The sequence below is a fragment of the Nelumbo nucifera genome, chromosome 2 (assembly GCF_055504915.1).
Source record: "Nelumbo nucifera cultivar China Antique chromosome 2, China Antique-T2T, whole genome shotgun sequence".
NCBI classification, from domain to species: domain Eukaryota; kingdom Viridiplantae; phylum Streptophyta; class Magnoliopsida; order Proteales; family Nelumbonaceae; genus Nelumbo; species Nelumbo nucifera.
The window spans coordinates 17,577,755-17,590,024 of NC_142650.1; the positions used below are offsets into that span (position 1 = coordinate 17,577,755).

The window sequence follows — 12,270 nt, forward strand, 5'->3', positions numbered from 1 at the left end:
GGATACTCTATTTTTTTGGGTTTTTATTCTTCAGTCCATTTAATAAATTTTAATTTCACTTTATAATTGGGGTAGGCAGAAATGAAATTCAGAATTTTAAAATGGAGTACAGTGTAATATTCTCTCTTTTTTTTTTTTTTTCTAAATTCTTGAGTCCTCCAAAATCAAAAGTTACGCACGATTACAGGATCGATCTTATGGACGGCCTGGATCAGCCAAAAAATCCGTCCATGTTGCAGAAGTGCATGTAAAGATCGGAGATGGGCTCCACTTGAGCTGAGGCACGTGAATATTTTCTTGGTAGATGTGGGCTCCAGTCCACACCCGCACCCATCCAAATCTTTCAACCAATCTTCCGTTTCTTGTGGTGTGGTACAAGAATGAAGCATCTATCGTGCTACTTCTACTAGACCGATAGATACTTGTACTATTGCGCGCATTGGGTTTGGGGTGTTGGGAGTTGGGAGTTGGGACATGTGGAGATCGGACGTTAGATTAGCCTCATGGAGCGCCGATGTACCTACTTAAAGCATGCCGGAAATGAGGGAAACGCATCCGACGCACAAACGCAACGCTTCCCTCTAACCGTTAGTAACTTCTCTCGTGTATTGCTTTTTGTTAAATTACAAAAATACCCTCAACTCTCCCCAAATGTACATTCATTCGCAGTTATGACTTATGATGATCGTTCCTCCCCTCTATCCCTAAATTCTACACTTAATTCTCATCATGTTATTATGCTTCGGGTTTTGTAAGTATCAGGAGTAGTAGTAACCAACAACCAATCGTATTTATCGAAAATTCACTAACGAAAAATAAAGAAATTGTGGTTTTTTAGATAAGGAAATTGTCAGACGACAATTCAATTCTTTCTCTGACTTTTTATATATTTTCCACAATTTTTATGGTATCGGAAAAAGCATGATTACTGACAAATCCACGTGAATTTGAGTGATTTCGACTACGACTCTATGAGTGGTTTGATTAGTAGTAATTGGTTGATTAATGATGATCAGTTTTTTTGGATACCGTACTCTTTTCGGTATACAGTATGGGGATATGAATGATGATAATCGGAATTATCGAGTAGGACATGCAAGAGACCGTTAATGAGGTAGGAGGAGAAGGAAGTTGAGGGGAGTAGTGGGTGTGGGTCCAAAACCAAAAGCAAAGCCGCGCTAAATGTCGCAGAGAAGAGATCAGATATGAATAAACTTCCGTTGCGAACGATAGGAGAATCTTAAACCTTTCAATATGACAGGCGCCACGTGGCTTTTCTGTCTACCATTGGAAGGAGCATTTCCTCCTTTCAGAAGCAGCGAAAAGTGAAACCGAGTGGGATATATTGATATTGGGATGGCAATAACGGTCTCGTATGCATAACCCTAGAATTAAATACGGAAGGCCATGTGTCATCCTAGCTTCTCGGAGGCCGTTAACCGTTTCAAGCCTTCTCGACCCCTGATTTATATGCTTACTGCTCTCTCTCTCTCTGCATGTGCTTTTGTGTCTCGAAGAGTCAAGAATCAAGCGTCAGTGTTAGTTTGGTAACGTTTATTTGATTCCACAAAGTCCCAAAGCCTTCTTGTACCGTATCTTCTCAGTACTCAGCAGTAATTAAATTCTGCCGCCTCTCTCTCTCTCTGGCACACGCACACACTCAAAAGTAGGCTGTGTTCTGCTTCGTTCACCATGCACCAAACTCTCTCTCATGTTTATATCCGCTGCCTTCTATTTTCCTTTCAACTGTGTTTTACTGTTCCTGATTCATGAATCTTAAAGCATTACTGTAGCTGCTAGTATTGTTCACGTTTTATGTCACTCCTAGTAATTGGTAACATGTTTTCTTATGCTCATTCTTACATCCCATGCATGAACTTTTCAACGAGACAGAGAAACTGAAAAACCAGAAGAAAAAATGCTTGTTTTCTCTGGTTCTTTTTCTAATATTATTTCCCAGTCAAAATTGCTAGACAAAGAGACAGATTGCAAGATAATCACGAACTGGCACAACTTTCTTTATGAACATATCTCTATTTTGGATTAATCTAGCTACTATTTTAATTGATTTTGTATTTACCATCTTCTCTCTGCAGATTCCAGTTTCCATGGCATTGGGTTCTTGCTCCAATTGGTGGACACTCGAGCATCATAATCCAGAGATGAGTCCCTTTCAACAAACGCAGGAAGAGATAGCCAAGGAGCTCCTGGGCTTCTGTGACAATCTCAACCCGACCAACACATTTTTTGATCCTTTCCTTGAGCCCAATGATTTCTTATCCACCGAAAACTATCACCATCTTCTCTCATGCTTCTCTTATCCCTCTGATCCTATGGTTACAATCTCGTCAGAATCCTTTCCACCCAACCACTTGGATTTCTGCTGCCAGTACCGGCATCAGTACCCAAAACGCCAAAGGACCTATGATGTTGATTTCTGTAACTCTGCTTATAGCATATCCAACTCCTTCGATGGGTATACCCCCAACTCTTTCCCAGTACCCAAATTCTTGCTCGAGCCTGATCAACTGTTGCTTCCAGGCACAGAAGTTCAAGTTCCACCAGTTTCTTTGAGTGACATTGTGGACGACAAGAAGAAAGCCAATCGAGGGAATATGTCCGCACAGAGTGTCGCCGCTCGGCAGAGGAGAAGAAAGATCACTCAGAAGACTCAAGAGCTTGGGAAGCTTATTCCCGGTGGGAATAAGATGACCACAGCAGAGATGTTTCAAGCTGCATTCAATTACGTGAAGTTTTTACAGGCCCAAGTTGGAATCCTTGAGTTAATGGGATCAATCCAGGTAAATTTTCACTTCTACTAATTTTATAACAACGATATATAATTACTTAATTATGTATAGTTCCGACTATAATAATTCTTTCTTTATCTAATGCGTTCAAATTTTTCTAAATAGCACCTCTACTCTATATTATTGGATTCAGTTATTTTTCGCTTTTTTCCTTTTCTCTCTGTGTTTCTTTGTTGATTCAATATTCATGATTGGGTTTCTGACTAGCATGGGCCATGGCTTGGTGCTTTTTGTGCAGGAAACCAGTAAGGATCAATTTCATATAGAAAAACTCCAGGTTCTTGTGTCACCCTCAGTCCAGGAGAAGCTGTATTTGGAGGAGAAGTGCCTGGTTCCACTAGGATTTATCCAAACCGTAGCAAAAGATTACGAGATACAATCGAACCCTTTAATCTCCAAAGAGCTGAAGCTGTTTGGCCAAGCGGATCGGAGAATTGATGGTGAACCTAATGCAATCCAATCTTGAGGTAGAAAGCATTCTTTTGGGTTTTCTAATATGAGTCTTGTGCATTTGTTTCCAGCATTTTTGCCATGTAAATGTCATTAACCCTGTTTGTCGTCCTCTTGTTGTTCGACCTAGTCTATTTTCTTGTAAAACCCATTTTGTCCCCAAGATCTGTTGGATTACTGTTGTATTTTCGGCAGTAATAACTAATAATTGTAAGGGGTCCAACTTCAGTACACACAGCAAGAAAGTGGGATTTTTGTGTTGATCCAAATGCGTCAATTTCAGTTAAAGAATTTAACTAATAAATTTATAGTACCACCCAACATGAAAATGATGACAAAATAATGTCGACTAGCATGATTTAAGTTAACAATTTTACAATATATCTCTAATATATCATTAATTTATATTCCTTTTATTCAAGCCAAATATACAAATCGAATTTGTATATCTTTTTGATATTAATATTGCACCGTGTGAACTTGCAACCGTACATAAGGTTAATTACGACTTAAGAGAGCAGGATGCACATGAGGTGCACTAAACTAGCCATACATATATACCATCGAGAGTCAACAGTTCCACAGGTTTAATCCAGCGCCACCTACTCGGGAGGGATTCCGACTCTGACCATCTCAATTAGACAATTACTACTGGGATGTCGGCAGGTATTGGTCCTCTGCCCACTTGCACGACTTAAGGTTAATTAAGAGCTGGAGCTAGAGCCTGTGAAACATTACTCTAGTAACTTAGTTTGAACTGAATTCTGGCATCTGTTTCTCGACAAGTCATTTTAATGTAAAAACGATGGGCCCTTATCATTAGAAAAGCGTTGGAGAAACTCTGAGGGCTAAATGAGACCCTGATCCCTTCCAAAATTGCACGGAAGTGATGTATGCAGTTTATTGGATGAAGCCAAGTATTATAACACTCTCCCCGTTCCTGGTATCTTAACCTTTATCAATAAAAAATTTCACAAAACCTGGAAGTCTCCAATGCGTACACAATTCAGAAGCCACCTAAACCGGTACAAACTAACAAACCAAACATGGACACTTCCATTTGCAGGAAACTAATCACGAAACATTACAGTAACAAGCAATAATTTAGAAAGGATAACTTCATGAGAGAGAGAGAGAGAGAGGGGGGAGGGATAAACATGCCACATAAACATACCAGCAAGGTAGCAACAATAGCGAGCTATATCATCGCAGTTTAAGGATGACCAACCCACGTCACTATCTTTTTTTACTGCATCTTTGTAGGTGTAACAAAGTGCAATAACTATAAAGACAAGAAAGTTGATAGAACTCAATACTGCTAATGTCCAGTAGTAATTATCCAAACGATTCTAGTTTAGAGTTTTCCTGGAACCAGCTTGGTCGCCCTCCTTGCTTGCTAGCTTCGCTTGTTATGTAAGCAGAAAGAAAACTGCCTATGGTCCCTGCTCCAAGTAAGCTTTCGATGAAGAAGTCAATATACTTGGGGAGCTTGCTCTCCGAAGAAATCCTTGATGTCATTACGAGCAAGTCCATCTAAGGCCCCTAGCAACAAAAATTGTGGAAGTAGCCAAAATACACTCATGGGGATTGTGTTGTCAGGCATTTCTAGTAATACATGTTTCCTGATCACACTTAATCTTCTGGCCTCAACTTTTTCAGCAGTAATACAACACAGTACAGAGAACAACATTCCTAGTGCAACCCCAACAGGTGCGGCATACATCTGTCTCTTCTCACCCAAAAGGCTTGATAATTTATGATATAACTTGGTAGCTAGTGGCTTTGAGCATTCATGGAACCATAAAAGGATTGGAAGAGGAACCTTTACGTTTGCGATTCATGTGGTTTGCCTGCTCAACAAAATAAGTGTTGCCAATGGACAGTACAACACCAAATATGACAAATTAATTAAGGTGATCCACATGGGTACCATGCGAATGATAGTCTTAGCTTCTTCCACTTCTGGGACTCTGCAAAGCGTCTATCTTTTCTTCACTTGTTCCTCAAGAGGTCGGGAAGGCAATATCATTGCAGCTGTCAAGACATCTGTTTTTCCACTGAAACTTTTTAGACACAGAATGACAGAATTCACATTACGGGTTTACCAGAGGGAACTTACCGCACATCTCATCTCACACATCTGGGTGGATACACGCTATAATGAAGCCTGTGAAAAAGTAGCTGAGATCGGGCCCCGCCCTTTGTGTGAGGTATCACATCTTCACCATGGTCATGCATCCCATAAAGCTCAGCGTTATTAGTATTAGGAGGATGGTGCATATTTGAGGTAGAGGCCACAAAGACCCGGAATACATGAGTGAGAGGACTGCCTTGCGGTTTGACAAATCTGTAAGAACCACATCCACTCAAAAACAAAAGAGTAGCCACCAAAGTACATATTGCTGGAATCCCAAAGCGAACCGACCAGGGAAGTGCTATTGCACCAACTATTGGAACAATCAGCATCATCAAGGTGCCCAAAATTTTAGTCATGAGGCCCCGTTCTTCCAATATCACCTTGTCCTGTTTGCTCTTCCTTTTGTTCTTCTGAAAATGCGTGTAATGAGGTCAAATGACCAGATAAGCCCACAGCCATTAGAGCTAACAAATCATAGAACAAGCCCATCCGCACGTTGCCAATGCATGCTTTCTCGTACTTGCTGCATGTGCCTGTAACCTTGGATAGGGCGGGAGGGGTTGACATGGCCAAAAATCCCAAGCCCTACAAAGTTTATTCGTAACTGTTGAATTCTTTTCAAATGTTACGATGTCTATAACACTCATGTTCAATAATATAACTTTCTGTGAGTCACCATAACTATCCATGGTTTTGCTAAAGTGTGTGTGTGTGCAAATGGAAGGCAGGGGATAGCCCTTCCCCAACACTCCAAAACCACCTAGCACCAATGAAAGCGGGATTCAATTCCAGGCATTACAAACAGCATGAAACTTGGTCATTATCCATACTCAGATTAGGATATAGTAGTTATCTTAAGATGACATTAAGCCACTAAATGGGTGTTTAGTTCACACAGATAAGTAACTTTTCATCCGATATTAACTGAACATCAGTAGAAAAGTTTGATTTTCCATCTATAAAATATCATTGATAAGTATGCTTAGGCTTATAGCTGTGATAAGTATGCTTACCTACTTATATCTTATGACAAGTAAATTGTGTAATAGGTTACTTATCATGAACTACTTAGTAACTAGTTAATTATGAACCAAACACCAGCTAAGGTGCCCATAACCTATTCAATGACTTATTCAGTTCAGCCAATTCAGCCATAACCTAACAGTCCCCTTGAACATGTTTTAAGTGAAATGTGGTTTTGCAACAAAATGCTTGCTAATCAATTTCCCAAATAATACTATAAGTATATGGAGTTCATTTGTTGTTTGGAGGAAAAGGGGGATTGTTCACTCTAAGCTATTTAATCAATAATCTCCATTTGGAAATGCTTAAAAGAAATTTTTTCCATGTCAAAATTTCTTATATTATATCCAAAAACAATATTGAAATTAATCAAGATGAAGCTTTGCTATAATTTCTTATATTATATTGTTTTTTATCAGGTAACTATACATGGTACTTCTTTGCAAGCATTCTCCCACCTTAGCCTGGTCTTGGCTCGAGCTATTTTCACTGACCTTAGTGAAAATGACCAAACCCTCTGCAAACCTTATCAAGCCATTGGGCAACACAATTCCAATCTAGCCAGCCAAGCAGAAGCACATGTCTTGGCTCAATTTGTAAGTTCCCGAGAGAGGGGTTACGCATTCCCATCATATGACTGCATTAATCAGGGGCGTACTGCCATACATAGAGACTCATTAAACAGTTTGAGACCTGCCCCTATAACCAGTTGATATAACTAGGGAGCCTTACTGCCCAGCCGATAGATTAAATGCTAACTACTTGAGGGCCTGGGGCAACCAAATCCCTGTCCAGTTGGTAGTTAGAGAATCTCAGAAAAGCAAACGTACAATGCTATAGGTGATACTGGAGAATAGGAGAATCCAAAAATGACCAACAAGAGTGTCAACAAGGTAAGCATTCCTATTGGCATGATAGCTGAGACACTGAAGAAAACATTCATTACTGATGCTGCGTGAGTGAAATCCATCTTCCTTACATTTGTCAAGTATGTTACCATTACAAACAGAGTGTAGGCCACAAGAATATCGGCCCAACATAGGACTACCATGAAAGAAGAGTTGACAAGTTAATAAGAAATCATGTCTTTTCAATCTTATTGCAAATCACAAATACAGTCTGTTTACCACAAATAATAATTACTTGTGTACTTCTCTTCATATTCATTCTCAATAATGCTAGTATGTTCCGCGGTATTATGCAAATTATAAAAACAAAACAGCAAAGAAGAACTAGTAAACAATTATCTGGTTTCTGTTTGATATAATTTCTCAGGCTGTTTTACCTTACATTTGGCACAGAGAAACCAAAAATAGAAAATAAAGTGGAAATTAAAAAGTCAAAAAGGAAAAAGAAAGACAGGAGACCAGAAAAGTTATTCAATTTGGTTGCATAGAGAAAATCATCATCACCTAAGCTTTGCCCCACTACATGAATCCTGTTTTGCCATTCCATTCTCTTCAGTGCCATATCCATCTTTAAATCATGGGAACTTAAGTCATTTCTTATTACTTCCTCCCATGTCCTTCTCAGTCTGCTCCTAGCTCTTTTATCCCTTCAACTCGTATGTTGTAACAGATCACTTTTTCTAACAGGTGGTGTACATGGTCTTCTATTGAAATGACCAAACCATCTCAATCTACATTCTCTCATTTTATCACCTATTGGAGCTACTCCTAGGTTCCTTTGTATGACTCATTTCTAACCTTGTCTTTTCTAGTTTTACCACTCATGCAAGCATGCACATTTCTGACACACTTTTTTTTTATCAGTTCTGCCACACTCATTTCTTGGACATACGATTTCTTAATGGTTTCACAGAGAAAATATAAAAGAAAATTTAAGGGAAGCGATTAGTCACTACAAAGCAAAAACATGCAGGTCATGTGGATTAATTAGAAAAAGTACATATGGAAGAATTCCATGATAATCTAGATCCAATATGATCTTACAAGAATTGACTCTTACCTGTATGTAAAAGTCAGGTTTATCTATGGGTATTCATATATGATCCAGGACTCAATGAATCTGAACCATCAACCATAATTGGACTTGACTGGGATTAGCATACTTTATTTTTTTTCATATGCCTACTTGGTGTATCATCGCAAGTATATATGAACCAGTTCATGGATCAAAACTTGGTGTTTGGTTGGTTGCTTTGAAGGAGGACTCCAAACATGGCAGCAGTGAATAAGTGGGTGCAAGACGGATGGTCCCCCAGGTGGAGCAAGAGTGAAAAAGTTGGTCAGCGCTTATTCCTGTTTATGCTTTCCTTGGTAGGAGAGGCTTCTAGAATCCTAAATCAAGGAAAGAAAACTTTGGGTGGAGAACAAATGTTTCTTGATTGGTGGAGGGTGTGTGTGGGTTGTAGCACCAATGAGCCGCAGAAAACAAGGAGAAAGAAAATAAAATCTGGATTTTAGTTTATGCTTGCTGGTGCCCTTATGAAGTCTGGAAATTATTGAAGCCATAGGGAATTATAGTGGAGTTTTATCCAGATGGATGATTTTGAAGAGAGTTGGCTACCCGTGCTTGGAAAGCAACAATACCAGCCATGGTGGGGATAGAAATGAGAAACACTAGATATAATATCACCACATGGCTTTTCCTAGAAAACAAAAAAAGGAGGTTAAATTAGAAATCATGGGACAGATTTACTGGTGTATTCACAGAATTTTTATGGTTATGGATCTAATGTTACTGAATCATGAATGTAGAGGAGTAATAAGCTCAACCCAACTTAAATGACTTTTCCCAACTATAGGGATCTGCTACATGAATCCAATAAGATATTGTAACAACTACTAAGTCAAACCTGACTATATTGGAAATGATTCCAGGCTCATGGTACTGGCAAAGATCAAATAAACTATCGTATTAGATTTCTCTGTAATTAATTGTTTTACTTGCCACAACTTTCATAAAATCAATGCACCTGCTAATGTTTTGGAGAAAAGAATGCCTGAGGATTTCTTTTACCAAACAAGGCACAAAGTAAATTTCTAATTTGAACTCACAGAAGAATCTGACTTTGGCATACTTCTCATAAAGTTGAGAGAGGTCACTAGAGAAGAGTAAGCAACAAAATCCAAGTTATATAAATCAAAATATATTTTCATTAAGCTTCCATCTTGAGGTCAGTTCAGAAACGCATAATAAACACCAGCCTCAAATTTAATTGGTAAATTTTATACTCATAAATAACACTAATTTTTGTGCTGCTGCAGGTGACTAGAGGCAAGTGTCACAGGGTGTATTGGTGATTGAAATGAAGGCAATTATCTATGTTATTAAGTTTGCTACTTGGCAAGGAAATAAATCTGTTGTTTTGGAATCTGACTGTAAAGTCTAAACTAGTTATATCTTCACTCATGCTTCTCTTCCTTGGCCTTGTTGGCCTGTTTACGACAACTCTTTGACTCAATTTACGTATAGGCAGGCTAATAGAGCAGCTCATATAGTTGCTCAACATGCTAAAATTTTGAACTCAGGTTGTATGGACTGGTAAACCACCTCCTTGGTTGTGTAATGTTGTAGAAATTGATTATTAGTTTGCTGGCAGTGAATATGTATGTTAATTTATCCATAAAAGAATCCAATAGAAAATTTTGAAGACAAAATTTCAAACATCATCAGGGTTATGACCTACCCATCTGAACTTTAAACATTCTGGCTTACAAACATAATAACACCATTAGGGTTATGACCCTGAACAGATGGCAAACTGAAATATCCAAACGCATTGATGTAGTTACCTGCGTATTCTATTGAAGGGTCTCGGTCTGCCGGCCATTTCCTCGTCGTTGTGTTGTCCTTTCTCTTTCTTTGTAAGAGATCCAAATTATACAAAAATAAACTCGTTCTGAAATGGTAACAACTGAATAATTATATGAGAGTTTAAAAACAAGAAAATTCAGTCACTGAACAAGTACAAAGGGATTAAGAGAAATAAAAGAAGGTTGAATAATTTAAACATTTCCTTACCTACAATTAAGGGGCTTTCAGAAAGAGGATAGCTTTGTCTCAGTTATCAGAGAATATGTGATGGGGAGGAAGGGAGGGAGGCAATCCTAGAGATCGGAAGAAGTCCATACTTAGGTCAACACTGAAGGAAAATACAAATATGAATAAACATGATGTTATTATGTGCCTTTAGGTAGGAATTTATTATAAGTATGGCTAACCTTAGTATGATGAAAACGCGACCTGCAGTAAAATAAATATGAAAAAAAAAAAAAAAAAAACAGGGGAAACATGGTCTCCGTCGAAGAAAATTATGCCCCTTTTCCAGATGGAAGTTCGAAATGAAAGAGTAAATTACAAAGACACCGTACTATGGAGTCTCTGACAAAGACCCCTGTACTTTGTTAGCCTTTTATTTGAAATCCGCCGTTATAATATTTTTAATTCTCATATTACCCTTCTAATAACTATTTGGAGAAAAATAGTTATTATAGCAATTAAACGGATTTCTCGGTTTCTTTCATTGGTTCTTTCACCGACTCCGTGAATGTAATCATTGCGGTTCAACAGATTATTATAGCAATTAAACGGATTTCAAAGAATAAAACACCCTAGTTGAGCTAATCTGGTGCTTGTGATCATCATCATCCCTCATCGCATGACAGGAACCCGGACTTGTAAACCATTCCTCATAATGCCCATTCCACCCTGCATGCTACTACCAATCTCAATCTGGGCAGGATAGACCGAGAACTGCAGGCAGCTCTCATCGCTTGTGACATTAGAGCAGGATGTGGCAGAGCTACCTATAGTCCCAGTGTCCGACTGAAGAACTTCAGATTCCAATTGATTTCCACCCTGTTGTAGAGAAGTAGAGTCTGAGACATCATGGCCACCCATAGGGGCAATAGGCTTGGACTCTTCCTGGAATTGCTTTGTGTTGAGGCATCATGACTACTTCTCCCTTGAAGTAGTTCTTTTCTTGATAAAAAAACAGAGCAGAATACTACACCGAAAAAGTGAAACCGCGAGGAGGCCCCCGGTGGCTATGAGAATTATGTCTTTGGTGGTCAGTTTGCGGTGGCTTGGTTTCGTAGTCTGGTGATGGAGATGGCGAAGAGAGACAGGAATCCTTCCAGAAATGAAGTTGTGATCGAGGGTCAATAACTGAAGCTGATAGCTTTGTTCCACTCCAGGTATCCGGAATAAAACCAGAGAGATTATTGTACTGAAGAGCAAAGAAAGTGAGGGAAGGAGAGAGGGTAAGACTTACATGAATCAAACCTAACAAGGCGTTGATGCTGAGGAATTGAACCTGAAAGTTGGTTGTTGAAGAGATAAACACCTCTGGGAGGAACCCAAGAGAGGTTGGAATCATGCCTGTGATAACGTTGTCGTGCAGGCTAAGCTTTTTAAGAGCTTGAAGTTGGACAATCTTCTCGGTAATATAGGCAGTCATCTGTTGTTGGGCTATTTGTAGTTTCGCATGACCGCGGCATCATCAGCAATGGTTATAGAGACGAGATTGAAGACGGAGAAGAGAAGAAAGGGAAGATGAGAAATGGGTTTCCTTCATCCTTTCAGTGAGGGGAAGGGGAAGGGAAAAGAAAGGGAAACAATAGGTTAAATAGGTTTTAAGAGAAAAAGGGAAAAAAAAGAAAATAGAAAAAATTTAGTGGGATATTTTGATAATTTAATATATTCCGTCATCTATTTGCTTATGACCATAGTACAGAGGGTCTTTGTTACAAAACAAAATATAGGGGGTTTTTATAATTTGTTCAATTAAAAAAGCTAAAGAATTGTTACAAAGATCTCCCTGTCATCTATCTCATTTAAGACAAAAATCATCGAGAAGATAGGACTTCCACGGTAACCCCGTTG

General features: G+C 38.9%; 1 protein-coding gene and 1 pseudogene across 2 annotated transcripts; one reads left to right on the forward strand and one right to left on the reverse strand.

Annotated features, from left to right (window-relative positions):
* The first annotated feature begins 1,879 nt into the window (after positions 1-1,879).
* LOC104597326 (transcription factor bHLH53-like) lies at positions 1,880-3,526 on the forward strand. The gene is made up of 2 exons (XM_010258802.2): positions 1,880-2,801; positions 3,049-3,526. The coding sequence occupies exons 1-2, from the start codon at positions 2,022-2,024 to the stop codon at positions 3,274-3,276; spliced, it is 1,008 nt and encodes a 335-aa protein (XP_010257104.2). The 5' UTR covers positions 1,880-2,021; the 3' UTR covers positions 3,277-3,526.
* Positions 3,527-4,261: 735 nt separating this feature from the next.
* LOC104596974 (protein NRT1/ PTR FAMILY 5.5-like) lies at positions 4,262-7,606 on the reverse strand (annotated as a pseudogene). Its single transcript, XR_016082535.1, has 3 exons — positions 7,251-7,606; positions 5,459-5,982; positions 4,262-5,294 (listed from the first exon to the last, which is right to left on the reverse strand). The product of XR_016082535.1 is annotated as a protein NRT1/ PTR FAMILY 5.5-like (transcript).
* Between the last annotated feature and the right edge of the window lie 4,664 nt (positions 7,607-12,270).